At 42.4% G+C, this 26,929-nt stretch overlaps 1 protein-coding gene across 1 annotated transcript; it reads left to right on the top strand.

Annotated features, from left to right (window-relative positions):
• Positions 1–843: 843 nt before the first annotated feature.
• On the top strand, positions 844–26,615 carry slc35e2b (solute carrier family 35 member E2B). The gene is made up of 9 exons (XM_055659535.1): positions 844–1,063; positions 9,209–9,562; positions 10,352–10,487; positions 11,962–12,089; positions 13,647–13,767; positions 21,865–21,918; positions 22,425–22,497; positions 24,206–24,351; positions 25,243–26,615. Exons 2-9 carry the CDS (start codon positions 9,241–9,243, stop codon positions 25,475–25,477), a joined length of 1,215 nt encoding a protein of 404 aa, XP_055515510.1. The 5' UTR covers positions 844–1,063; positions 9,209–9,240; the 3' UTR covers positions 25,478–26,615.
• Positions 26,616–26,929: the final 314 nt, after the last annotated feature.

The raw sequence follows: 26,929 nt of genomic DNA, 5'->3' as shown, positions 1-26,929 counted from the left end.
AGTGGACAAGGTAAGGAAATGTAGAAATTCATTGTTAGATGAGCAATTTCTTATGAGGTTTGGACACAAATGGGAAGTTACCTATGAGGCCCTTTGGGAGGTTTTACTGTGTGAAGAATAGTGGGAGGAGATGCAGGACATTCAGCCCTTTGCGTCTGTTCTGTTGTTCAATCCGGTCACGGCTGCACTAACCTCGCATCCACGGATCTTTGAAAATATACCATACATATATATAGAAGCATTACGGGACAGACAGCATCTCTGGATAGAAGGAATGGGTGACGTTACCTTATCTTTGTCACTCCCTCTTCCCTGACGCTCAGTCTGCAGAACAAAGATATCTAATATCTTTGCTGCAGAAGGCTCTCAGCCTGAAACCTCATACATTCCTTCTCTCCAGAGATGCTGTCTGTCCCGCTGAGTTACTCCAGCATTTTGTGTCTAATAGACAATAGGTGCAGGAGTAGGTCATTTGGCCCTTCGAGCCAGCACCGCCATTCACTGTGATCATGGCTGATCACCCACAATCAGTACCCCGTTCCTGCCTTCTCCCCATATCCCCTGACTCTGCTATCTTTAAGAGCCCTATCTAGCTCTCTCTTGAAAGCCCAGTTCTTTCTCTCGCGTGCACAGAAGCATAGTTGAGAAGCACTAGTGGGATAACTGTGCAAGGATGATAGAGCGTAGCGTGACTGACTGATCTGCTCTAAGATCTTTGTTTGTGACTGACTGTCTTCCACTGAGGTAGGAGGTGTGAGGCCGGCCAGCCAGTAGCCCACAATGCCACAGGGGGGCTGCTCTTGCCCGCGCCTGGCGCTCTTTGTCTGCGCCGCGCGGCGGTGGCGGGAGGAGGAGGAGGAGCGGCGGCGGGTTCAGGGCAGAGGGTCAAAGGGCGCTCCGCCCGTCGCTCGGCGACGCTCCCTCGTCTCGGTCGAGGTGTCAGTGTCGGTCACCCGCAGCCGCCATCCGAGCAGAGGCGCGTCCATGCGCGGGTGTCGGTGCGGGGCTGGCGCCGCCATGAATGAGGGGCTGTTGGGGAAAGGCTGAGCGCGGGCGGCAGCGGGTGAGTGAGGGGAGCGAGGGTGGAGGATAGGGGGGGGTGGGGGAGAGAGGGTGGGGGGGGGGGGGGGGGGGGGAGAGACCGAGACCGGAGGATGTGTCACAAGGAAGGGGAGAGGTGTAGGATCAACGGGTGAATTAGAACCCAATATTTGTGGGGTTAGTGTGTGTGTGGGGAGCAGAGCAGGAGGAGAGGGGAGTGGCACCTGGCCCGGTGGGTGTGTCTGGAGGTTGTGGGAAAGTGTTTGGGACGTGGCGGGGGTGAGGTTTGGGGTTGTGTAGTTCCAGGTGGATGTTGTGTGGGATCTGGGAGGGGGGTCCAAGCTTGTGCTTGAAGCCGGCCTGTGCGTTGCTGTCGGTGAGGTGTCCCGATGACCCCAGAGTCCATTAGTTCACATAAAAATTGTCTTTGTCATGGGGAAGATAGATTCTGTTAATTATGTATTCTCTTAATTTGGTGCTGACTTGTGCAAAGAGTAGGAGTAAACGGGTCCTTTTCACAATGGCAAGCAGTGACTAGTGGGGTACCGCAAGGCTCAGCTGGGACCCCAGCTATTTACAATATATATTAATGATCTGGATGAGGGAATTGAAGGCAATATCTCCAAGTTTGCGGATGACACTAAGCTGGGGGGCAGTGTTAGCTGTGAGGAGGATGCTAGGAGACTGCAGGGTGACTTGGATAGGCTGGGTGAGTGGGCAAATGTTTGGCAGATGCAGTATAATGTGGATAAATGTGAGGTTATCCATTTTGGAGGCAAAAACGGGAAAGCAGACTATTATCTAAATGGTGGCTGATTGGGAAAGGGGGAGATGCAGCGAGACCTGGGTGTCATGGTACACCAGTCATTGAAGGTAGGCATGCAGGTGCAGCAGGCAGTAAAGAAAGCAAATGGTATGTTAGCTTTCATTGCAAAAGGATTTGAGTATAGGAGCAGGGAGGTTCTACTGCAGTTGTACAGGGTCTTGGTGAGACCACACCTGGAGTATTGTGTGCAGTTTTGGTCTCCAAATCTGAGGAAGGACATTATTGCCATAGAGGGAGTGCAGAGACGGTTCACCAGACTGATTCCTGGGATGTCAGGACTGTCTTATAAAGAAAGACTGGATAGACTTGGTTTATACTCTCTAGAATTTAGGAGATTGAGAGGGGATCTTATAGAAACTTACAAAATTCTTAAGGGGTTGGACAGGCTAGATGCAGGAAGATTGTTCCCGATGTTAGGGAAGTCCAGGACAAGGGGTCACAGCTTAAGGATAAGGGGGAAATCCTTTAAAACCGAGATGAGAAGAACTTTTTTCACACAGAGAGTGGTGAATCTCTGGAACTCTCTGCCACAGAGGGTAGTTGAGGCCAGTTCATTGGCTATATTTAAGAGGGAGTTAGATGTGGCCCTTGTGGCTAAGGGGATCAGGGGGTATGGAGAGAAGGCAGGTACGGGATACCGAGTTGGATGATCAGCCATGATCATATTGAATGGCGGTGCAGGCTCGAAGGGCCGAATGGCCTACTCCTGCACCTAATTTCTATGTTTCTATCACAAACCGTTACCGGCCACGGTTGTGCCCGTGAACTGTGTGTGCTCCGCGTGGAAGGGGATCTGTAAACTAATTTACATAGGGGACATTTTTTCGGTCCCCAATGTAACTGAAATTCGCCTCATTTAATTTATTGTATCTCATGTTCACTGTTTTTTGCCTGAGAGGATAGAAGTGTGTCGACGTGTGCAGTCCATGGGCTAACTTTGAGGCTGTATATCTTGGCTTTATTCAACATATAATGTAACAGGAGACCAGTTTCTTTCCACAAGTTGACCTCCTTGGATGTGCGTATATTTAAAAAAAAACTCTGGAGCTGATGAGGCTAACATACTTAAAACGTGTTGATAAATGTACCTTCAGATGAATCATTTGTGTACATTTATATATATATATATATTTTGTTATATTCAGAGTTCTATAGAATAAATTTATCCTGCTGATTTTTAGTGGCAGTAGAGAGATGGTACCGCCTGTTTAAAATGTCAAATGGACCTCAATTCTCTGGGCATATGACACAAAATAAGTTATATTTATATAGTGTTCATAACTTCAGGATATTCCAGGGTACTTTCTAACTAATGAAGCCCTACTGAGTTATTTTTTTCATCAAAAGCTTTAGAATAGTAGAATAGGACAGTACAGCACAGGAATAGGGCCTTTGGCCAATGATGTCTGATACTAAGATAAACTTTTATCTGCTTTGTAGGAAGATTGAGAGTTCAAGCTATCTCCTCTTGTTGGGCAGATTACAAAGCAAGTGAGGATGTGGTATATTGTCTGAAGTGTCGTCCTTCACTTAAATCCATACAGCACAGAAATGCCCTGTCTATGCTAGTTCCATCTGCCTGCGTTTGGCCCATATTCCCCTAAACCTTTCCTATCCTTGTACCTGTCGAAATGTATTTTAATGTTGTTATAGTATCTGCCTCATCTGCTTCCTCTGGCAGCAGTTCATTCCATATACTTGACGTGCCCCTCGATTTCCTATTATATCTTTCTTCTCTCACTTTAAACCTATGTCCTCCAATTCTTGATTACCCTACTCTGGGTAAAAGACAATGAATTCACCCTATCTATTCCCCTCATGATCTTATACACCTCTATACAATTACCCTTCAGCCCCCTGTGCTTTGAGGAATAAAGTGAGATGTCAAATAAAAATGTTATTACAACATCTGTGGAAGGAAAAACAGGAATGTTTCAGGTCGATGCACTGAGATGTTCCTTCATCTGTCCATTCTAATTCCATTTTAGCCTTTCCCTGCTACCTTTTCTCAAGTTCAACCGAATTAACTAATTTAGCGAAGATAGCATTAACATAAATACTCTCTTTGATGTGGGTTGGGGGTGATGTTATGGCTGGCATCCCATGAGAAAAATGATGAACGTATCTGATTTTGTTTTGAAGAAATGTTGTCGTTGCAAAGAGTTTTGTAGTGTAAATGGTAAATGGCTCATGGGGCTTCATAAGTAAATTCCTTAAGAACATTAATAAATCCCAAATTATTGTAGCTAGATTATTTGGGGGGAAAAAGGATATATTGTGCTATGAAATACTTTGATCATTAATGTGTATTTTCACGTGTTAAAACAAAGGCTTTGATTTTTAGTGTCTATTATATTATAATGTGTAATAATATATACCAACTTTAAAGCTTTTATCTTGCCAATTTAATTTTGCGGGTCAAAACCCTGTTCCTAAGACTTGAACATCAAGTTTAGGTTGAACATGCTTCTTTCATTAATGAGAAATGCAATGTTCTTGGACATGCTGTCCTTTGGATCAAACATTTCCATTTTCAGTCCTGTGCCATTTACATTGAGGTGTGGCAATAAACAGCTTACACAACGCTCATTGAACAAAATTTACCAATAATTGTGATATCTGTTGAACTCCCAACTGCTGACAACATCATTCTTCAGTGAGGTCTTTGGGGTGGGACAGTGTTCGACCTGGAGGATGGAGCTATTCCACTCCCACTCACACCCAGACTGGTGCAGGCACAGCTCCCAGCATTTGATCTAACCATTCACTCGCCAGATTTTCTGTTGCTAGCAAAGTGGACTTCTCCTTTAAACTTCCCTCCTCCCACTAACCCATGCCCTCTAGTATTTGACTCTTCCATCCTGACAGAAAGATTCTGTCCATTTATCCTATCTAAACCTCTCATAACTTTATAAACTTCTATTAGGTCTCCTCTCAGTCTCCAATTGGTCTCCACCACGCTACCTTGCACTTGTCCCGTGAATGTTGGTGGGTGGGAATCTAAACTAATGATCTGGAAACGCGAGTTACATGAGGCATATGGCAGGGATGGCTGTTAGTGTGTTCTCCGTGAACTCTTAAATTTGATAGTGGATTTGCCAGTGGAATTCTAAAGTAAATAATTAAACTGCTCCCTAATGGGGTTAAATCAAAATGTATTTCAGAGATTATACTATTCATATCAAAATTAGTTGTCAGCATGCTGAAATTCACTACCATTAATGCTGCAGGAAGAATTGTTTGGTAGCAGCAAGTTCAGTTTATTAATTTTGTTTTATCGAGCTGTTTTATTTTCAATAAATGACATTCTTCAGCAGCTGGTGGTGAGAATTGCAACTCTGAATGATCTTCCTTTGGAAAAGTGGCTCAGAGTTGTCCATATAAAGACAGTAACCAATCACTTGGAGGTATAAGGGCTTCAGTATAATTCACTCCTTGATAGTTTCTCCTTTCCCAAGGGATTTGGCCACCTTCTGATCCATTCAAGTAAATCCCAGCAAGGTCAGCAAACTAAATATTAACAGCATCCTGGAGTAATAATAATGATAATAATAATAATAAATACTTTATTGATCCCCTTAGGGAAATTCAGATGTCCAGAAGCCCCCAACCAACAAACCCACAGATTCAAAACGAACGCAGACAGAAAATACATAGAATACACTGTGGACACTACCTGAGAGCAATAAATACTTAAAAAGACCAATAATTAACAATTAAAAATTGCGAAAATGCATCCCCCTACAACCTAGCGGTACGAATTATAAAATCTAATGGCTGCAGGGGTGAAGGATCTCCTGAACCGCTCCGTTCTACAGGGCAGGGAGAGCAGCCGGTTGTTGTTCCGGTGCTCTTTTGACTCTCCAGAATTACATGGAGGGGATGCCCGGGGTTTTTCAGGATGACCTGCACTTTGTGCCTCATACGCCTCTCAAGCGCATCCATCCCAGAGGCTCGTTTAACCAGTTTGACCCAAAGATCCTATAGCAGAGCAAGATAGGCTACTCCTTTTAAATGCAATGGGCTGACGTGTAATATGCTATGGAGGGGATCCTGGGCATTTTTCCCCGCCCATTTCAGTAACCTGAGCCTACCTGACCCGACCCGACTCGCAGTGTAATCAATGTTGCGAGGCAACAGTTTGTGTGGGTTAGATTCATGAATCTGTCAGTTCAAACTTCTTGTCAAGAATAAAATTTGACTCTGGTAATTGTCTTTTTTAATGTTTTTTAAATCATTTCTTTTTAAATTGCTCACAAGCAGTGTTTGAGTTGATTTTGTAGTAACCGGAACCGACCCGACTCGCAGGGTAATTGACATTGCGGGGGAACTTTTTGTGTGTGATATAGGGTTAGATTCATAATTCTGTTAGTGCATAATTCTGTTAATTCTTGTTAAAGAATAAAATGTTTATAAACACATACATGAAAATTATATAAATGTATATAATCATATAACACACACAATTATATTTCTTCTGATCCAATAATGAACTTTATTTCAGACTAGACAAGGGACATTAAATAAGAAACATTGTAAATAAGAAACATTGTAAACCTCCCCGCAACTTCACACACACTAGGCCTTATCCACCCCCCGGCACTCCCTCGCCTGCCCCCACACTACAATGTCTCCCCCTCTCCCCGCTGCCCCGCACTCCCTCTCCCGCTGCCCCGGGCCGCGCACTCCCTCTCCCGCTGCCCCGGGCCGCGCACACCCTCTCCCGCTGCCCCGGGCCGCGCACTCCCTCTCCCCACTGCGGATCCAATCTTTGGCCGGAAGCGAGATGGCTGAGCAAGATGGCGGAACAAGATGGCGGGGGCTGGTTGCTAAAATGAGTCGCCCATGAATCCGCCCATGAGCGCACTACACTTTTGCGTGAGAGTAACCCATCTTGCTCTGCTATAGGATCTTTGGTTTGATTAGCTTCTTGTTGTTTTTTTCACTAATGCTGTTAAGTTAACCACCATCTCTTTAGTCTTAGTTCAGGATGAGACAGTTCTCTTCACTCCAGGCACAAAAGGAACTGGTCAAGTTCCTGTATTCCTCCTCCTGCCCGTTCCTTACACATGCCACAATCGCTGTATCATCTGAATATTTCTGTACGTGGCATGTGTCAGACTTATAGTTAAAGTCTGTTGTATACAGGGTGAAGAGGAACGGGGCCAGAACCGTTCCCTGTGGGGCACCAACATTGCACACCACCGTGCCAGAGACACTGTCCCCCAGCTTCACAAACTGTGGTCGACCCGTCAGGTAGTCGTATATCCAGGAGATAAATGTGGAATCCACCCCCATCTTCTTAAGCTTGTCATTCAGAATCAGGGGTTGGATGGTGTTGAACGCACTTGAGAAGTCGAAGAACATAATCCTCACATTTCTTCCCTTCCCTCCCGCACCACCCCCTCCCCGGGCACTTTCCGTTGCAACCGCAAGAAATGCAACACCTGTCCCTTCACCTCCCCCCTCGACTCCATTCAAGGACCCAAGCAATCGTTCCAGGTTGCGACAAAGGTTCACCTGCATCTCCTCCAACCTCATCTACTGCATCCGCTGCTCTAGGTGTCAGCTGATCGGGGGGACTAAGCGTAGGTTGGGCGATCGTTTCGCCGAACACCTCCGCTCAGTCCGCAATAACCAACCTGACCTCCCGGTGGCTCAGCACTTCAACTCCCCCTCCCATTCCCAATCCGACCTCTCTGTCCTGGGTCTCCTCCATTGCCAGAGTGAGCAACAGCGGAAATTGGAGGAACAGCACCTCATATTCCGCCTGGGGATCTTGCGTCCGGATGGCATTAACATTGAATTCTCCCAATTTTGCTAGCCCTTGCTGTCTCCTCCCCTTCCTTAACCCTCTAGCTGTCTCTCCCACCCTCCATCCGCCCGCCCTCGGGCTCCTCCTCCTCCCCTTTTCTTTCCTTCCTTCCCCCCCCCCCACCCCCCATCAGTCTGAAGAAGGGTTTCGGCCCGAAACGTCGCCTATTTCCTTCGCTCCATAGATGCTGCTGCACCCGCTGAGTTTCTCCAGCAATTTTGTGTACCTTCGATCTTCCAGCATCTGCAGTTCCTTGTTGAACAGGTTGGCCTTGTCCACGTCTCCTGACGGCTGGCTTCTCTTCTCCTTGAAGCCAGTGATGGTCTTCATTCCTCTCCACACCTCTTTGGTGTTGTTGTACTGCTATGTTATAGACAGCTTCTTTCATATTGTTAGCAACTCGAGTCTTTTGTAGGGCAGATATGGTTCCATTGTACAAAAGTTTGTCCTTCAAATATGTGTTCATATTTAACCATCTATTTTAGATGAATAATTCCTAAAAAACACCCATAATTATTTATTCTGATCATTGTACATTTCTATGCAACTTTTCTTTCAAGCAACATTCTGTTTTTTCCGTCTTTGTCATTCTGTTTAATTTTCTCTAACCTTCTGATGTTGTTAGCTTTACCGTGATCAGTTCTTCCCCCCCCCCCCCCCCCCCCCCCCCCCCCCCCCACCCCCCCCCCCACCCCCCACCATTGCTTGTGCAACTCGTCCTTGAATGTCAATAGCACTACCAAAGCTTTTTCAATTGTAGATGCTGTCTTGACTAAATAGGTTTTCCATTTGTGCAGTACTAAATATTTGGGTCATAAGTGTGATCACAGTAAGCTGTACAATGCATCGATAGCCACAAAAGCAAAATATTTAGTTGAACATCTTGCTGAGCAACATGAAATAAGCAAAGAGTCGAAGAGCGCTGGAGAGACATTCTTATAATGGACATCTTGTTACAGAGCTTCTAAACTGTTAATGTTTGTAGGAACTGGCTGGGTTGTTGATTACTGTGGGATAGATCTCTGAATGTTTTGGTTCGCCTTGATTTTCCACCTCTTCCTTCCCTCTTCTCTGTCATTTTGTGCCTCTGCCTTGGTTGCTCTTTCCCTTTCTCCATCGTGCCCAGGATGACGGGGGTAGGAGTGGTGGAAGTGGCTCAAATTGATGACGTGGCTGAAATTCTCAACTCGCTCGTTTCGAGATCTGTAAACAATTCTTCTGAGTCCATTGGTCTGTGGCATGAAACCAAGGAAAAGAAAAGGAAGCAAAAAGGAAGTTTTTGTAGAAGAGACATTTATACACAAAATATTTTTCCTGCCTGGGTTTGAAACAAACGCCTGCTTTCAGTTGCTGATCTGATGTTATGATTATTAAGAAGGTAAAAATTATCTAAGCTGGAAAAATACTGGATGTTGACCAACTTACACATTTAGCATCAAAGGAGCCTTGTGCAAAAAACCTTCTTAATTTTTATGTTATTGGCAGACAATTTTGTCCTACTGTATATTTCAAATGTTGTGTTTCAGTAAACAACCAAGCTGCAGACTGTAACTGGAGAATGTCTTTAAATGAGAATTCCACACCTTTGCTGGACAATAAAAAGCCTCCCGATGAGAAGCTGTCCAAAGTAAAGCATTTTCCAGGCCGTTTCCCCCTCTTTGATAGGAGTGAAAAGATTGCAATCACAAGAAGCGACAGTTGTACAGATGAAAGTGTGTTAAAAATAACCATCACCGAGACAACAGTGATCGAATCCAACTCTGGCATTTGGAGTGTCAGGGCCATGATGTACCTCGGCCTCTGGTTTTTTTTCAGTTTCTGCACACTATTCCTCAACAAATACATCCTGACTTTGTTGGAACGAGAGCCAGGAATGCTAGGTAAGTATCTTTTTTTATATATAAATAAATCTTTTGTAGTATAGCTTTCATGGAAGCAATATTAAGCTTAACTCTATATTCTGCCAGTTATCACTATTTACATTAGTAGCTTTTGGAATAAATGACTTGCCTTTCAATTCTCTACTTGCTGGGAGTGAACTCTGCCACAAGTTTTTTCATGAATACAGTTGGACATAGTAGGAGCTAACATTAAATAATTTCAGGTTTTTTAAAAGAAAATGTATTGTCCTATTGTTTAGCTTTCAATGTGTGGAAAAACATGAAAAGTTTAACTTTGCAATATTTCATCTGTAAAAATTGATTTGTAGTCGCTGTGCAATAGAATAGTCAGTCAGGAATGTCTGCATTGTAGAAACAAAGAACTGCAGATTTTGGTTTCTACCAAAGATAGACACACAATGCTGGAGTAACTCAGCGGGTCCGGCAGCATCTCTGGAGGAAAAAGATAGGTGATGTTTCGGGTCCTAACTCGAAACGTCACCTAGTGTTTTTCTCCAAGATGATGCCCGGCCTGCTGTTACTCCAGCACTTTGTGTCTATGTCTGCATTGTAGCTGGAAATACCTACACCAAACCAACAAACTCTTTCCTCCCATCCTATCACCTCACCTGGAGCCATCCAACATCAGTTTGAGTATTGTTTGAAGAACAGAACATGCTTGTGCCTTGGGCCATGACGTTTCAATACTGAGTACTTGTTAGTGAAGATTCACAAGTGGTGTGTGTTTGTACTAATTTATGATCATCTTGCTATGTCTGACTTTTCCAGGTGCTGTCCAGATACTTACAACCACTATAATTGGTTGTTTCAAAATGTATGTTCCCTGTTGTTTATATCAGTATAAAACCAGAATGGAATATCCACCAAACTTTCTCATGATTATGTTCTTTGTGGGATTAATGAGGTGAGTTAGAAATAACTTAAATTGCTGTAAACAGCTACCCCCTGTTTTCATGTATTAATTTACTTTCAATTTATGAGCATTATTTTTTACCGTGTGGAGTGGGAAAAGAAACCTGTAACAGCCTGGCTGGTACACTTAATTAATTTAAAATATATATATTCTTGTGTAACACACCTCCATCCCTGAATGTTAGTTGTTTAACTGACTATAATAGTTCAGATCATCAAATATTTCAGCCAAAGTTGGGTAAAACTTGGAAAATAAATGTAGGTCACTACCAATTATAGTGCTGAAGATTTACATTATAAATTTGCATTGCCTCCTGCTGGACAGAAGCTGCTGTCTCTTCCTCATTTTTAGCTCACACAATACACCCCAGTCTAGAGTTTTTGTTTTAGTGACAAGTTTGGCGGCTGCTGACCCAGTTTACCTAACACTAGCCGTAGCATAATGTTGCCCTGGTAGCTAAATCCATACAGAACCATGCAACAATTAGTTATAACATTACTGCAGAGTGTTGAGCCCTTGAACTCGTTCCCACTGCAGTAGTCCATGGCAGGAGTTTGTACCAAGTTCTCAGCGCACTGGTTCCTGGAATGCATTCTGAGCACAAAGTAAGGGACCAATATATTTAATTAGCCTCAGTTTTTATTGAGGTAATGAAAAGGGTGGATGAGGAAGATGTCATTGCAGTGGTGTACATTAACTTCCATGGGGCATTTTAAAATGGTTCCCCATAATGGGCTCATCAATAAGTTTGAAACCCATCAGAGAGTGAGGGGAGAAAAGAGTCTGCTGGATAGTGTGAAATAGACCAGCTTAAGGATGGGAATATAGAATGAGCAAGGTGAATGGCTGTTTCTTAGAGAGGAAGAAGATAGACACTGGGCTGCCAAGGGCCACTAGTGGGATCATTACTTTTCCACCCCCAAATTTAATAACTATTCTACAGTGACTGTGTAAGAGACCATTTCAAAATGTGCGGATTGCAGTAAACTACAACAGAACTTAGACGTAGAGGCGCAGTTATGTAGCAGACAAAATTTAACACGGGTACTTGCAAAGTACAAATAGTAGAATCAAAGACCTGTGTGCTTTTGATTGTGGCACCAAAGATCAGGAAGTACTATTCAAATTTCAGAGTTTACAGGAAAGCAAACTGCAGATGCTGGAAATCTAAAAAAAAAAATGGCATTGTGGCAAATATAGAAACAGTTACAGTAACTATTCAAGATGATCTCTTATTAGAAGAAAGTCATCAATCTGATATTTCATCTTTTTTTTGTATCTCTGCTTGAATGCTGCCTGACTATTTGCATTTAGCATTTTCTGGTTTTATCTCATAATGTGCACAATATTTGAATCCTTTTTTTTAATCAAATTTATTAAATTTGACTTTTTCATATTTAAGATAATTATTGTTTGTTTTTCACTTTCATCCTGACATCTGCTGATATGTTTTATTTTCATGCAGGTTTACTACTGTAGTTCTGGGGCTTGTAAGTCTAAAGAATATCGCTGTTTCATTCGCAGAAACTGTAAAAAGTTCAGCACCAATTTTTACTGTCATTATGTCCAGACTTATTCTGGGAGAATACACAGGTATGGAGCCCTTTTTGATAAATGTATTAGTTGTATTATCTTAGTTCATGATTATAGTTTTTTAGTTTTTGGTGACTGTTGATGGATTGTTACATGGATCTTATGATGATTATACTATCGATCAACAACACTTCATTAAATGTGAACATCCTACTCACCCTTGTCATTAAACTACAGGATCCCATCCATATAATAATACCTCCATTTCCCTCAGCCTTTTGCCTTTGAAGATTTCATACATTGCTACCATAAAACTTGACTGTTCCAACACACTCCTTTGTGGCATCTCATCTTTCTCCTGTCATAAACTCAAACATCCAAAACTCGTCTGTCCTCCCAGCTCGTAAATTCCTGTTCACCCAACACTTTATTCTTGTTTATCTATGTTGATCCAGTATCAAGCTTTAAAAAAAATGTCAACATTGTTATCAAATCACATCGTGGCTTCACTCCTCAATCACTGTAACATTTACAAGTCATATAATGCTCTTAAAATTACTGCCTCGTAGCTCAAGCGGCCAGGTTTGATCCTGACCGTTGGCACGGTCGGTGGAGATTGCAGGTGTTCTGATAGTAATTTTTGAATTTGATGCTCAACTTCATCAGGCAATGCAGGTGTTAATCTCTTGTTATGTTTTGTTTTAAACTGCCAGTTCTTAAACCTGTATCCAGTGCACTTTCTATTTCAACCAATGGGAATGGCATTTCTCTATTTTTCACTATGTCTCTCGTCATCTTTGAACATCACTATCAAACATCCTCCTCACCTACTCTGGTCCCAAGCAAACTATTCCCTGTGATGTAAGTCCTTCATCTTGGGAACCTTTTTTGTAAATTTATTTCAAATCAAGAATGCTTCAATCTCCGCTTTCAAAATACCTGATGACGTGGCCCGCACAGCTGTCCGTGGCAACTCATTTCTTTATAAAGGGTTGTGACCATAATTAGGCAGGTCTCCAAATGGGACCAATAAAGGTTCATTGTGATTTTCCCATTTCTGTATAATTACCAACTCTTATGAAATACAGACTCTGATATGCTTTCGTAAATTGCCTATCACCTCTAAGATATACCAGCACAAGGTTCCCTATGTGCATATGTTTCCTTGCAACCCTAAAGGAATTGCATGTTTCTGACCTCTCTTCACATCAAGGTGTATCACTTTGCACATTGAACCCGTCTAGGGACTGGGCTAGCTGCTTACTGAGAGATTATCATTTTAAAGTAGTTCTGACTTCAGTCATTGAGGTGTATGAGACATAATAGAGGATGGGAAGAGCAGCTTTGTCTGCCTGTTTCAAAACTCGCATCAAAGGCATTAAGCTCATCCGATAGAAATGAATCGATGCCAGAAAATGCCCCCCCCTCCCCCCCATGTTGGCTGGTGACCTGTGATGGTATCCAGGCCCTATCACAGTCGTCTGACATTCACCTGAATAAACTGAGTCTCTGGTTTGTTTTGGAAGTTCTTCACTAGTGCGCTATTCTAATACTGTATGATCATACATACCCTTCAAAAGCTGAGATATTTTTCCATGTTTTATCTCCTTATCCTAGGTTTATGGGTTAACTTGTCTTTAATGCCTATAATGGGTGGATTGGCATTGTGTACTGTCACAGAAATCAACTTTAACATGCTTGGCTTCTCAGCTGCCCTGTCCACCAATATCATGGACTGGTAAGTACATAATGTTAGTGTTCTTGCTCTCAAGTTAAATGAAAATATCTAGTTGCAACATACAAATTTGGAGCTCTGCCTGTATTTTTCTAGGAGTGTCAGATCCAGAGAGGAGGTGTGAGCACATTGCCATCTGCGCAATTATCAAACATATTTTTACTTATTCACCATGGCTTTTGGTTGTCATTAGCTAGGTCACCATTTATTGCCTATTTTACTTCGGAGTCACGTGAGTGACCACGTGAAGAAGCCCGCCACGACGCATGCGTGCCATATCGCTTTCACGCTTGCGAAACGACAGGCGGGGTGGAGCGTTCCCCCGCAGTGGTAAGTTTGAAACCGCGACCTGCAGGTAAGTGATTTACTCTGCGGTAGTGTTTGTCCCCACGCTGTTTTTATACAGGGGGGGAAGCTGGAAAAAATAGTGGCCACAAGTGCTGCAAGTGAAGCTGGCTGGGGAGGACCGCAAAGTTGCGGGAGCCAGCAGCAGCTGAAGGCACAGCCCCAGCTGTGCCGAATTCTGATCCCGCACGGCCAGAACCCGTATGGGGCCGGGATCAGTGTGCCGAATTCTGAAAACCAATGGGAAACAAAGAAGACCCGCGCGCGGAGCCGGGCAGCCAAACACTACGGATGTCGCCTCCGCACCGGCCGGGCGGTAAGGCTAGACAATTCAGAATGGGGCCGTCGACTTTTGACGACCGAGAGCGCGGAAACGTGACAGGCAGGATAAACCCACAGCAGTACCTCTTGAAGGGCTGCAGTGGAGGTGGATCGACGTTCCCCCATAGTGACAATTCGATCTAAAAGAATTCTGAATGCATGGAGCATGTTAACAACCGATAAAGATGCTTACTATTCAGTGCCTATACGAGGTGACCACAGATGTTACTTAAAATTCAACTGGATGGGACAAGTCTGGCAGTATAAAGCACCGCCAAATGGGTTATCATCAACCCCAGGCTGTTCACAAAAATTTTGAAACCAGCCCTAGCGTTTCTACATTCATGCAAACACATGGTCATGGCATATTTAGATGACATACTCATTGTGGGCAAAACTTTGGAATTGGCCAAACAAACTGTAACAGCCACAAGACAGTTATTTGAAAAACTGGGATTTATTATCCATCCAGTTAAATCTAAACTAACGCCTTCCACTACTATGTACTATTTGGGGTTCACCATTGACTCAGTTCACATGTCGGTGACTCTGCCTAAAGGAAAGGCTAGAGATTTAACAGAGGCTTGCAATAACCTCATTGATATCAGCAAACCATCCATCAGATTGGTAGCTTTCCAGCCACACAATTTGGACCTCTACATTACCAAAACTTACAGAGAGCAAAAATACAAGCACTCTAAATTAATGCAGGTCACTTTGACAGACCTATGAAACTACCAATCAAAGCTAAAATGGACCTAAAATGGTGGATAGATAACATCTGGCTTTGTTCCAATCCAATCATTGTCAGTAACCCTTCCATGGTACTACAAACTGATGCCAGTGCACTTGGGTGGGGAGCCACTAATACCATCACCAGCTGTGGAGGCAGATGGACTGCTCAGGAGCCATCATTATTACTCACACTGGGCATAAACTACCTGGAAATGTTGGGTGCATTCCATGGCCTAAAGTCATATTGTACTGGGTCATATCACCAGCATGTTAGACTACAGATAGACAATACCACCGTGGTAGCATACATTAACCACATGGGTGGAAACAAATCGACATCATGTGACAATCTGGCTAATACAATTTGGCAATGGTGTATCCAGAGAGATATTTGGATATCAGCCACTTACCTACCAGGAAGACTAAATTTAGTGGCAGATACCAGGTCACGCAAATTTAATGAAAACACCGAATGGATGTTGAATAAAAAAGTATTTGCTGATATTACAGCAAAATATGGAACACCAGATATCGATCTATTCGCATCCAGATTTAACCACCAGTTATCAAATTATGTTTCATGGGAACCAGACCCTGGGGCAACGGCGACAGATGCATTTTCGCTGCATTGGGGGAAATTGTTCATTTACGCATTCCCTCCTTTCTGCCTCATCAGTCGGGTATTAAGGAAAATACAACAAGACTCTGCGTCTGGTATTTTGGTAGTACCCGATTGGCCTACTCAACCATGGTTCCCAGTGGTATTAAACATGGTATTAGAATCATGTATCGCCATCCCACATAGACCAGATTTATTGCTACATCCCGTAACAAGGGATAGCGACCCATGCCATAAACATTTGAACTTATTAATTTGTAGAGTTTAAAAACACCTCTATTACAACTGGGACTGACGAACCAAACAGTGAAAATGATCTCGGCGGCCCAAAGACAGTCAACCAAAAACAGTATCTGGTTTATATCAGGAAGTGGGAGATGTACTGCCATAAAAACAACATCACCTACAGAGACATGAACATCCCGTCTGTTCTGGAATATCTGGCAGGCCTCCACTATGATGAGGGGCTCAGTTACAGTGCCATCAACTGCCAGAAGTGCCCTATTGACTTACCTATGGCAGGGGACAGAGCGTTACTCTGTTGGGACTCACCCACTGGTAACAAAATTTATGAGGGGAATTTTTAATACTAATCCCCCAAGAACCAGGTACTCCCAAATATGGGATGTAAGTATTGTCCTGAAAATGCTCAGGAATTGGTCTCCAGCATTAGCCCTGTCCCTACACAGACTGACATTAAAACAGTCATGCTAATGGCATTGGTCACGGCACAGAGGGTACAGTCACTGCATAAACTAAGTCTGGACAACATGACTTCCTCAACAGAAAATATTACGTTTCATATCTATGAGTTAGTAAAGCAGAACAGACAGGGATCAGCTGGCCTCAATATACAATTTAGGTCATACCCAACAGATGACCGTCTGTATAGTAAGACATCTGTCGTCATACATGGAGAAAATGAAAATCCTAAGAGGCAATGAGAAGGCACTTTTTGGTCAGCCACAAGCAACCACACAAAAGAGTGACGGTCCAGGCCATCTCAAGATGGCTGAAACAGGTGCTAACACAGGCTGGGGCGAATACTAATATTTTAAAATCTCATTCCACCAGGGCTGCAGCTACATCGGCAGCGATACAGTTGGATGTACCAATGGACCAAATCCTCAGCAGGATGGTCTGGGGAAAAAACATTCCAATTATTTTACAACAAACCAGTAATGAAACCTGGAACGTTTGCAGAAACAATTTTAAGTTCTGTAAATTAATTTAAACCCATAAAAAGGGGTTATAATTTTGTGTTAATAAATTTATGATTCCAATGTCGAATTCATGTCCAAATTATGTTAACACAATTCCTCCTACAGTCATCAAGGCAGATGTGATGCATGGACTCGTTTCCACGGCATGAAATCACAGAGTTTTAAAATCTTCACGTAGTCATTCACGTGACTCCGAAGTAAAATAGTAAGATTAAACGAGAACTTACCAGTTTGAAGTTTGATCTGTATTTTATGAGGAGTTACGATGAGGGATTACGTGCCCTCCGCTCCCACCCTTGATCATATACTTAACTGGTATCTCTTCTCTAATCTTACTATGTTTAGTCATTACAGTTATCTGTGATTTGACACCGCTGCTTTGAAGAATGACACGCATGCGTCGTGGCGGGCTTCTTCACGTAATCCCTCATCGTAACTCCTCATAAAATACAGATCAAACTTCAAACTGGTAAGTTCTCGTTTAATCTTACTATTCTTAATTGCACCTAAAGGTAGTCATTTGCCAGTAGAAGTAAAGAACTGCAGATGCTGTTAATACACAAAATGACACTAAGTACTGGAGAAACTCAGTGGGTAAGACAGCATCCCTGGAGAACATGGATAGGTGATGTTTTTGGTAGAGACCCTTCTTAAGTGATCTGCCAAGCCTCTTGAAGGGAAATTTAGCAAAAATCCCATTGCTGTTGATTTGACCCTGCAAAGACCAAGAACTTTCTGTGGTTTTTCTTCTAAATTCGAAAGGATGAATGCAGTTATTTTAGGAACTTCCGCTGCTTTGTAACCTTGCATGTCTTGGTCCAAAGCAAAGCATTCAGTGTACAGTGAAAAATCTTGAAGTCCTGTAATTAATGTAATTAGCAGTCAACTAGTTTTTGGTGGTTCAGTGGGAAATGTTGCCTCAAGTCCAGACCGTCTCCTGTGACCTAATTTGATCTTAATCTGAACAGCAAGACTTTGAAGATGGCAGGTTTTATCATTTGATTATGTGACCAGGTTCTGGCATGGGACCAACCCTAGACTCTTTTATTTCAGTAAAGAATTACTGAATAATCTGAGATGGGAGCTGTCTAGGGCCTTCCGGATGGGCTTTGTGGACTTCTTGTAGTCGCCCAGTCCCATAACCCTCTTAGAGTCGTCCAGCTGGTTTCCTGGTCCTTCTTGTTGCAATTTCTTCAAGATTTTATCACATTCCTTTTTTTAAGAATCTTCCATAACCACCACCCTATGGTGTTGTACATTCCAAATCTGTCATAGTGATGATACGTGCACTTTCACCTTTTATTCCATTTAAATATGTCAAGCAGATGAAGAATGCTGTGTTGAAAGGACAATTAGTAGGATTGGCTATTACACACTGGGACATTGAGGTTATCTCATTGCAATTGCTTGGCCAATGTTGTTCCCGTGTTGTTGAAGATAATCCAGGGCATTGTAGGGCATTTAGCATTATGTCAGTGTTGGGGAAGCTATTGGAGAAGATTCTTAGGACTACGATTTATTTGCATTTGGAGGAGAAAGAGCTGATATGGGACAGTCAGCCTGTCTTTGTCTGCAGCAAGAGATGTCGTGCTAACTTGATTGAAACTAAAATTACATCCAATCTTCTGTCTCTATGCTATTTTCCGGTGTTATTACCATCCCTTGATTCCTTTAATATTCACACGTCTACCAATCGCTATTACCAAGCCATAACAGTAGCGAATAACAAAGGTTATGTGTCTCAGTCCTAATTAGCCTACCTTTTATTCTCAAACCATACCCCTGGTCTATCATCCTCGCTTCATCTTGCATGTCAGCCCTTTAATATTTTCTAAAGTTCGATGTGATCTCTTGTTCTACTAAACTCGAGGGAATACAGTCCCAGTCTCCTCAATCTCTGGTAATGGCATGTCTGACATCCCCGGAAGCAGTTGAGCATATCTTTGCTGCTCTCTATGTCAAATGCATCCTTTTTTAAAAAGTAAGTTGACTAAAACTGCACAGTATTTTGAGTACAGTCTCACCAAGCCGTTATACAATTACAATAAGACTCACTCCTGTAATCAAACCCTTAAATTTTAAAGGCCGACATGCTATTTCCCTTCCCAATCATTTCCTACACCACCTTGTTGGCCTTTAGTGACCTGTATCATCGAGGTCTCTTTTGATTATCTACACTAACCAGTCTCTCACCATTTAACACACACACTGCTTTTCTATGGTGTTCACCAAAGTGGATGACCTCGTGTTGTTCCTCATTGTTTTCCATCTGTCACAATCATGCTCACTCACTCAGCTTTTCAATGTATCCAGAGTCTCTTTACATCCTATCTGTACTTTAATCCTACCTAGTTACTTATCATCAGGAAATTTGGAAATAAAGAATTGACCCCCCCATCACCAAATCATCGATAAAGATTGTGGAGCCCAAGCATCGACGCCTGCACCACCCCACGAATCACAACCACCAAGGGTCTTCTTATTCCAACTCCTTTATCCCCAATTCCACTTGCTCTAACTTTATTGACATGCGTGGGATTTTATTGAAAACTGTACAAAAATCTATGAAGTCCACTGCTTCTATCGTATCTATTTCATAAATCATATCCTCAAAGAATTCCAGCATTTTATTAAACATGCTTTTTTAATCCTCTGTTTAATCCCAATAATCTTTTTAAGCTGTTCTATTACTACATCTTTTGTTATAGATTCCAGGATATCCCTACCACTGACGTTAATCTAACAGGTCGGTAGTTCCCTATTTTCTGTCTCCCTCCTCCCTATAGAAGCATAGAAAATAGGCGCAGGAGGAGGTCATATGGCCCTTCGAGCCAACAACGCCATTCATTGTGATCATGGCAGATCATTCACAATCAGTAGTCTAAGAATAAAGGGGAGGCCATTTAAAACTGAGATGAGAAAAAACGTTTTCACCCAGAGAGTTGTGAATTTGTGGAATCCTCTGCCTCAGGCAGTAGAGGCCAATTCACTGGATGAATTTAAAACGGTTAGATAGAGCTTTAGGAGCTAGCGGAATCAAGGGATATGGGGAGAAGGCAGGCACGGGTTACTGATTGTGGATGATCAACCACGATCACAATAAATGGCGGTGCAGGCTGGAAGGGCCAAATGGCCTCCTCCTGCACCTATTTTCTATGTTTAATCCCCACAATCTCATATCTACCAATCTCCAACTGAGCCTCAAGCTCATCCACTTTCCTTGTACTTTGTGCATTCATATATAATACTTTTAATCCATTACTCACCTCATGTTTAACATTGATTCCTATTTTACTTGGCCATACTCTCCTATCACTTTGTGAGCTTTCTGTCCCGTTAATTCTGGTGTCTTTCTTAACTTTTCCTATACTCTCTTTCCCTTTAACTCCATCCTTGTACTATCCCATTTGACACCCCACCCCCCTTGTTGGTCTAAACCCACCCGTGTAGCAGTGGTAAACCTGCCTGCCAGAATGCTGGTCCCCCACCTGTTAAGGTGCAACCCATCCCTTTTGTACAATTCACCCTTACCTCAAACCAGATCCCAGTGGTCTAAGAATCTAAATCCCTGCCCCCTGCACCAGCTCCTCAGCCACACATTCAGATCCCCTGCCTCACCAGCACGAAGAACTGGAAGCAAACCGGAGATAACCACCCTGGAGGTCCTGCTTTTCAGCCTTCTTCCGAGCTCTCTAAAGTCACGCTGCAGAATCGCTTTCCTCTTCTTTCCAACGTCATTTGTGCTGACATGCACTACCATTTCCGGCTGCTCACCTTCACCCTTGAGGATGCCCTGCAGTCAGTCCATGACGTCCTGGTCCCTTGCACTAGGGAGGCAACACACCATCCTTGAATCCCACCTGTTGCCACAGAAACCCGTCTGTACCTCTCACCATGGAGTCCACGACTACCACGGCTCTGCCTGGCGTCTGTCTCTTCAGCTTTGCCTCAGCGCCATGTTTTGACTCGCAGACCTGTCCGCCGCTCAGACTGGCAGCATCTTCTGTCCCGACAACTTCCAAGAGGGTGAACCTGTTTTCAAGAGGTACATCCCCCGGGGTGTCCTGTACTCCAAGCTTCCTTCCCTTCCTCATCATCACCCACCTTCTCTCTTCCGGTATCTTCGGTGTAGGTCTTGTCTAGGAAACTATCGTTTTCCAGGATGATCCTGAGGTCATCAGTTGCCTCTCCAGTTCCCTAACATGGTCCTTCAGGAGCTGAACCTGGACACACTTTCCACAGTTGTAGCAGCCAGAGGCACCAGCAATGTCCCTGACATCCCACATCCTGCAAGCATCACACTGAATTAGCTTGCCTGTCATTACTTTACTGCATCTCACCTTCTTCAACTTTTGGCGTTGTCTCCTCGCGTCAGCCTCCTCGCCGAAGACTCTCCAGCCAAAGACTAGCACTTTTCTCACAAGGCACTTTCGTGTCAAAGACTCGCACTTTTCTCACAAGGCACTTCCCTCAACCAGGCCGTTCCCCTACTAGTGGGGTCATATTTGCCCCCCCCCCCCCCAAATCTTCAGGAAGATTCAATAATCTATAGAACCCTGAAAGATAACAACCAGAGCATCTACCATCTCCGAGGTTACCTCCTTCAAAACTGGGATTAATATAATTAAATCCTTGGGATTTATCAGCTTTCAATCTCAACAATTTCCGTACTCCTAGTTTTCGTTTGCTATGGGATTTGCAATACAGACACTTTGTTCTTCTGTTCTATATGTTTTTGGGGTATTCATGCAATAATGGATATTAAACCTTCGATTCCTTGCCAAGAAAATTATAGCTATTGTAACTGTGATAATTTACTGTTTGTATTAGCTCTGTGCTAATACTTTCCATTTTTAGTTTACAGAATGTTTTCTCTAAGAAATTGCTCAGTGGAGACAAATATAAGTTCTCGTAAGTTTTTACATTTTGGTTTTACCAGTCAATTCAAGTTTATTGTCAACTCCTCAATTTCTAATTAATAATATGAAGAATGTTGTAAATATTTTGTGGTTTCAAATTTGTTTAAATTTAGGTGCAACACACTTTAATTGTTATGCACAAATGTACACCCAGAACTAGTTTCAACGTTAAGTCTTGTCATTGTTGAAGACAGTTGGTTATACAAAATACCTATCAACTATTTTAGGGGGAACCTTCACATGTTGAATGACAATCAACCAGGTATTTCCACATGACAATCTTAACATCATGTTCAATGATTTTAGCCACCGCTGTCCACCTAATTGATTTTTTGGCAAAAACTTTGAATAAATATCATCATAACGGTGATATTCATAATTTAATACATTTTAAAAATTGTGAAAATGGATATTACAGATGCCCTCGTCTACAAAAAAAACTTCTTGTCAGTGGAGACTCAATGTTCTATTTTATAATACTTTCTCTTTTGATCTTAGACCACCAGAACTGCAGTTTTACACCAGCGCTGCTGCAGTGGTGATGTTAATTCCAGCATGGATTTTTCTCATGGTAAGAGAACTCCTAAAGGAGTTACTTTACATTAGACTTTTGAGAGGCAGTGCGGAAACAGGCCCTTTGGCCCCCCCAAATCCGCGCCGACCAGTGATCACTCCTTGCACTAGCACTTTCCTACACATTAGGGATAATTTACAATTTTTAATGAAAACCATTTAAATTACAAACCTGTACATCTTTGGAATGTGGAAGGAAACCGGAGAACTCGGGGAAAACCCACGCAGTCAGTGGGAGAACACACAAACTCCGTACAGACAGCGCCCGTAGCCAGAATTAAACCCGGGTCGCTGGCACTGTGTGGCGCAGAGATTCAGTTTAAAGATTCAGTTTACTGCTAGCCAAATTGATGGCTGGTTTTCTCTTTGTAATTTAGTTTACTTTTGTGATAAAGAGACCATGTCGCCAATTAGATGTATTCCAGCTTCAGCAGAGTAATTCCATCAGTACCCTTCCTCCTCATCTCCAGGCAGCCCAGCAATTTCACTGACAAATGCTTATCAACTCCACCTCCAGTTTAAATTCCATTTGGAATATTTTGGAGGACCAAGAACTCTCCTATTTCATCTTGAAATCTCTTCACTGCATTCATACACTAAGGGGTAATTTACAGAGCATATTTAAATCGACAACAGAGGTCAGGTTTCAATCTGGGTCCCAAGAGGTGGTGAGGCAGCATTATCGACTTCTGCACAACTGTATCGTCCGTAACATTTTGGTCAATTTGTGTTTACTTATGTTGTAGCCATATTTGACATCCCAGTATTGGCCCTGGTGGAGTGCTGCCCACATTTCACCAAGTACCTGCCCTTTATTCCCACCCTATGCTTTAGAACATGAAACATAGAACGGTGCCCTTTGGCCCACAATGTCTGTACTGAACATGATACCAAGATAAACAAATCTCGTTGCCTGCATGTGATCCATGTTTCTGGCCTGAAACCACCAAGCAGTCCATTCTGTTACTTATTCCTTGCTGTACATTCTCTGACTTATTTTATTAGACTATTATGGATCGGCAAAGAAGAGATAGGGCAAACGTACAGAAAATCAAAATGCCATATAGATAATATGGAAATGGTGAAAAGCCTGGCAAACTTAAACGTCACCTACTGGAAAAGAAGAAGATTTAAAATGGAAAGGGTGACAGTCCAGATGCATACTTTGTGTCCCTTGACAGAATCTGAGGCGATAAGATTTTCTTAGCCAACAAGCAAACACCGAATTCCCTTCATGTGAATGGTGCTTTCTGTAGTCATTGGAATGAAAGTGTCTGTGATTGTTGCTGACAATACCAGATACTGACTGGCCAAATTAATTTTCTATTGGAATGTGATGTTTTGTGTGCAGTCCTTTGTTTAGCTTTGTTTAGAGATACAGCGTGGAAACAAGTCCTTCGGCCCACTGAGTCCACGCCGGCTATCAATCAACCGTACACTAGTTCCATGTCCTACATACTAGGGGCATTTACAGAAAATAACCTACAAACCTGCATGTTTTTGGAGTGTGGGAGGAAACCGGATCACCCAGAAAAAACCTATGGGAGAATTTACAAACTCTGCACTGACAGCACCTGCATTCAGGGTCGAACCCAGGCCTTTGGAGCTGTGAGGCAGCAGCTCTATCGCTGCGCCACCGTGCTGCCCTTTGCCTACATTTCTGCAGCTGGTCTCAAGATAAATAACCCACGCCTTTTCTTTTGTAGGATGTTCCAGTCCTTGGAAGTAGTGAACACACATTTAGTTTTAATCAAGACGTTGTGGTTCTTCTCCTTATTGATGGAATCTTATTTCATATTCAGAGTGTGACTGCATATGCTTTAATGGGAAAGATATCACCTGTTACTTTCAGGTAAGCAGATTAGTAGATTCCCGAGGGGAGATGGGAGAGGCTGCCTTGATGTTGTTGCAGTTTTAGACCTGATGTAACATTTAAGGAGCCCTGGTAAAATCAAAGTCAGTGGACATCAGAGGTAAAAATGTACAGAATGTTGAAATCGTACCTCAAATGAAGATGGGTGTGGATAGGGTGGTATAATCTGATGACAGCAGGGAAGAAGCTGTTGCTTTTAGACTTTTGTATCTTCTGCTCAACAGGAGAGGGGGAAATAGGGAATATATTGGTGTGAGCGGTCGAGTTCCAGGGCTGCTTTCCCAAGGCAGCATGTAGTGTAGATCATCAGCGATTGGGGGTTGGAGGAGGTCTGTGTGATATTCTGGGCTGTGCCCACAACTTTGGAATTTCTTATGGTCTGGGACAGAGCAGCTGCGATTACTGCAGAGAAGGAAACCATTATCCCTTTTGAATCTTTAAGAAGGAACTGCAGATGCTGGAAAATCGAAAGTAGACAAAAGTGCTGGAGAAACTCAGCGGGTGCAGCAGCATCTAAGGAGCGAAAGAAATAGGCAACGTTTCGGGCCGAACCCCTTCTTCAGACTGATGTACATACGAGTAAACCAGGTAGTGCATAAAGAGAAACAGTGAAGAACAGTGTTACAACAACAGAGAAAGTGCAGTTTATTTTTTTTAAAGTGCAAGGTCTGCAACGAGGTAGCTTATTGGGGGGGGGGGGGGGGGGGCAAGAATATATCTTAAGCTTGTGAGATGTCCGTTAAAACTATAATAAACATGGGCAAAGAAGCTTTCCTTGAATCTGCTGGTACCTGTAGGATTATTTATGGTTTAAAATTAGGATTTGATACGGGGAGATCAATATCTAATTTGTTGTCTCCACCAATTTAGTGTTGCCAGTACGGTGAAACATGCCCTTTCGATCTGGCTCAGTGTTATCATCTTCAGCAACAAGATCACCACCTACTCAGCCTTCGGGACTGCTTTAGTCATCATTGGAGTATTTCTGTACAACCGGGCGCGTCAGTACCAACAACAGAAAATCCAAGCTTTGATATCTTATAACAATAAAGGGCGGGAAGATCAGCCACTGTTGAATGAGGACCTGCAACAACCTGAGAAGTAAACGTGTTCTAAGATTTCACAAGTGAAACGTGTGGCTCTGAAACCTGGAAGCATCGATCGTAAGACTGATGTGCGCACGACTGCATTTTACTCAGCTAATGATTTTCCATTGACTGCAACGTTAACTTTTTCCAATGTATTTTTTGCTTATTTTAAAAATACGAAAGTTAACGTGAAACTTAATTATGAGCTTTTAAATGAATTTTCTCCCCATTGTTGTTTAAAATTATTAATGATTTTATATATTAATATACTTTTTCATCAAGCACCCTGAATTTTGCTTCAACTGTAAAGGTATATGTAATCATTGAATCTATTCCTCAGGGTTCACTTATCCACTGTTTCTGTCATATGCTGAGCTTTTGCCAGTGGAGGAAGTGTGTACATTATTGTGGCATTTCAAGGATCATTTGAATTTAGTATTTTCCATGGTTGTTGGCATCTTGGACTGAGCATTTTACATGAAACAGTAAATTCTTGTTTACTGTGTAAATCTAAACTCAGAGTGAAAGTTTGAATATGATGTCATTATCATTTAGAAAACTGTTTTGTGTGAGTGCGCCTGTAGATAAACCTCAGTTAAGATCCCATTAAAGAGTGCTGCTTTACCTAGGCAAGCAGCTACTCTACAGGCAGCTGACGATGCTCTTACTATTTCAATTATCTTACTGATAGAGGTTACTTGAACATTTACTAGTTGAAACCTAGATTCCTCCCAAATGCACTTTAAAATAAATTGTAAACCACTATTTTCCAAACCCATCTACCTTTATCACCTTTGAATATTGGTAACATCTCTAATTGTGTTTGGCTAGATTCTTTTTAATTCATTTAATCTAGAACAGTATCATGAATTCAAAATGGAGACATCTGATAATGAGAATTAATTCCAAGGCTCATTTGATTAATTCCCTGGATTTAGTGTGGGAGTCTTCTCTGTTCTATTAAACTTGCAGAAAACTAAAATTATGTTAGATTTTGCACAAAGGGATATGTTATATCCTCACTTAAGAACATTGAATGATTAAGATCTCCATTATTGATCAAGATCACATTATGTATTTGTAAAACAACTTGGATCTATCAGTGATCTACCATATTGTATTTTTCGTGTGTTTGATTAAAATAACTGACCATAACACATTTGCTTCTGAATCTTCTCTATGAAATGTTTTTTTACTTGCATGTGTCAGAAGCCAGCTGGTAAGTTCTTCTGTACTGACGCCATTAATGCAACAAAATTCATGACCTCCGGATGGACCAGTGCATATTGCAGTCAATTAAGTGATTTAATACAGTGCCCTCCATGTTTGGGATAAAGACCCATCATTTATTTATTTGCCTCTGTACTCCACAATTTGAGATTTGTAATAGAAACAATCACATTTGTTTAAAGTGCACATTGTCAGATTTTAATAAAGGCCATTTTTATACATTTGGTTTCACCATGTAG

Source organism: Leucoraja erinacea, chromosome 30 (assembly GCF_028641065.1).
Source record: "Leucoraja erinacea ecotype New England chromosome 30, Leri_hhj_1, whole genome shotgun sequence".
NCBI lineage: Eukaryota > Metazoa > Chordata > Chondrichthyes > Rajiformes > Rajidae > Leucoraja > Leucoraja erinaceus.
Note: the sequence above shows the minus strand (reverse complement) of the source record. Positions and strands in the feature narration are given on the sequence as shown.

Excerpts from the sequence above, each read along its gene's own strand:
- slc35e2b (XM_055659535.1), top strand. The coding sequence starts at position 9,241 with ATGTCTTTAAATGAGAATTCCACACCTTTGCTGGACAATAAAAAGCCT. Across the intron at positions 9,563-10,351 it reads ACGAGAGCCAGGAATGCTAG|GTGCTGTCCAGATACTTACA; the intron begins GTAAGTATCTTT and ends TGACTTTTCCAG. Across the intron at positions 12,090-13,646 it reads TATTCTGGGAGAATACACAG|GTTTATGGGTTAACTTGTCT; the intron begins GTATGGAGCCCT and ends TCCTTATCCTAG.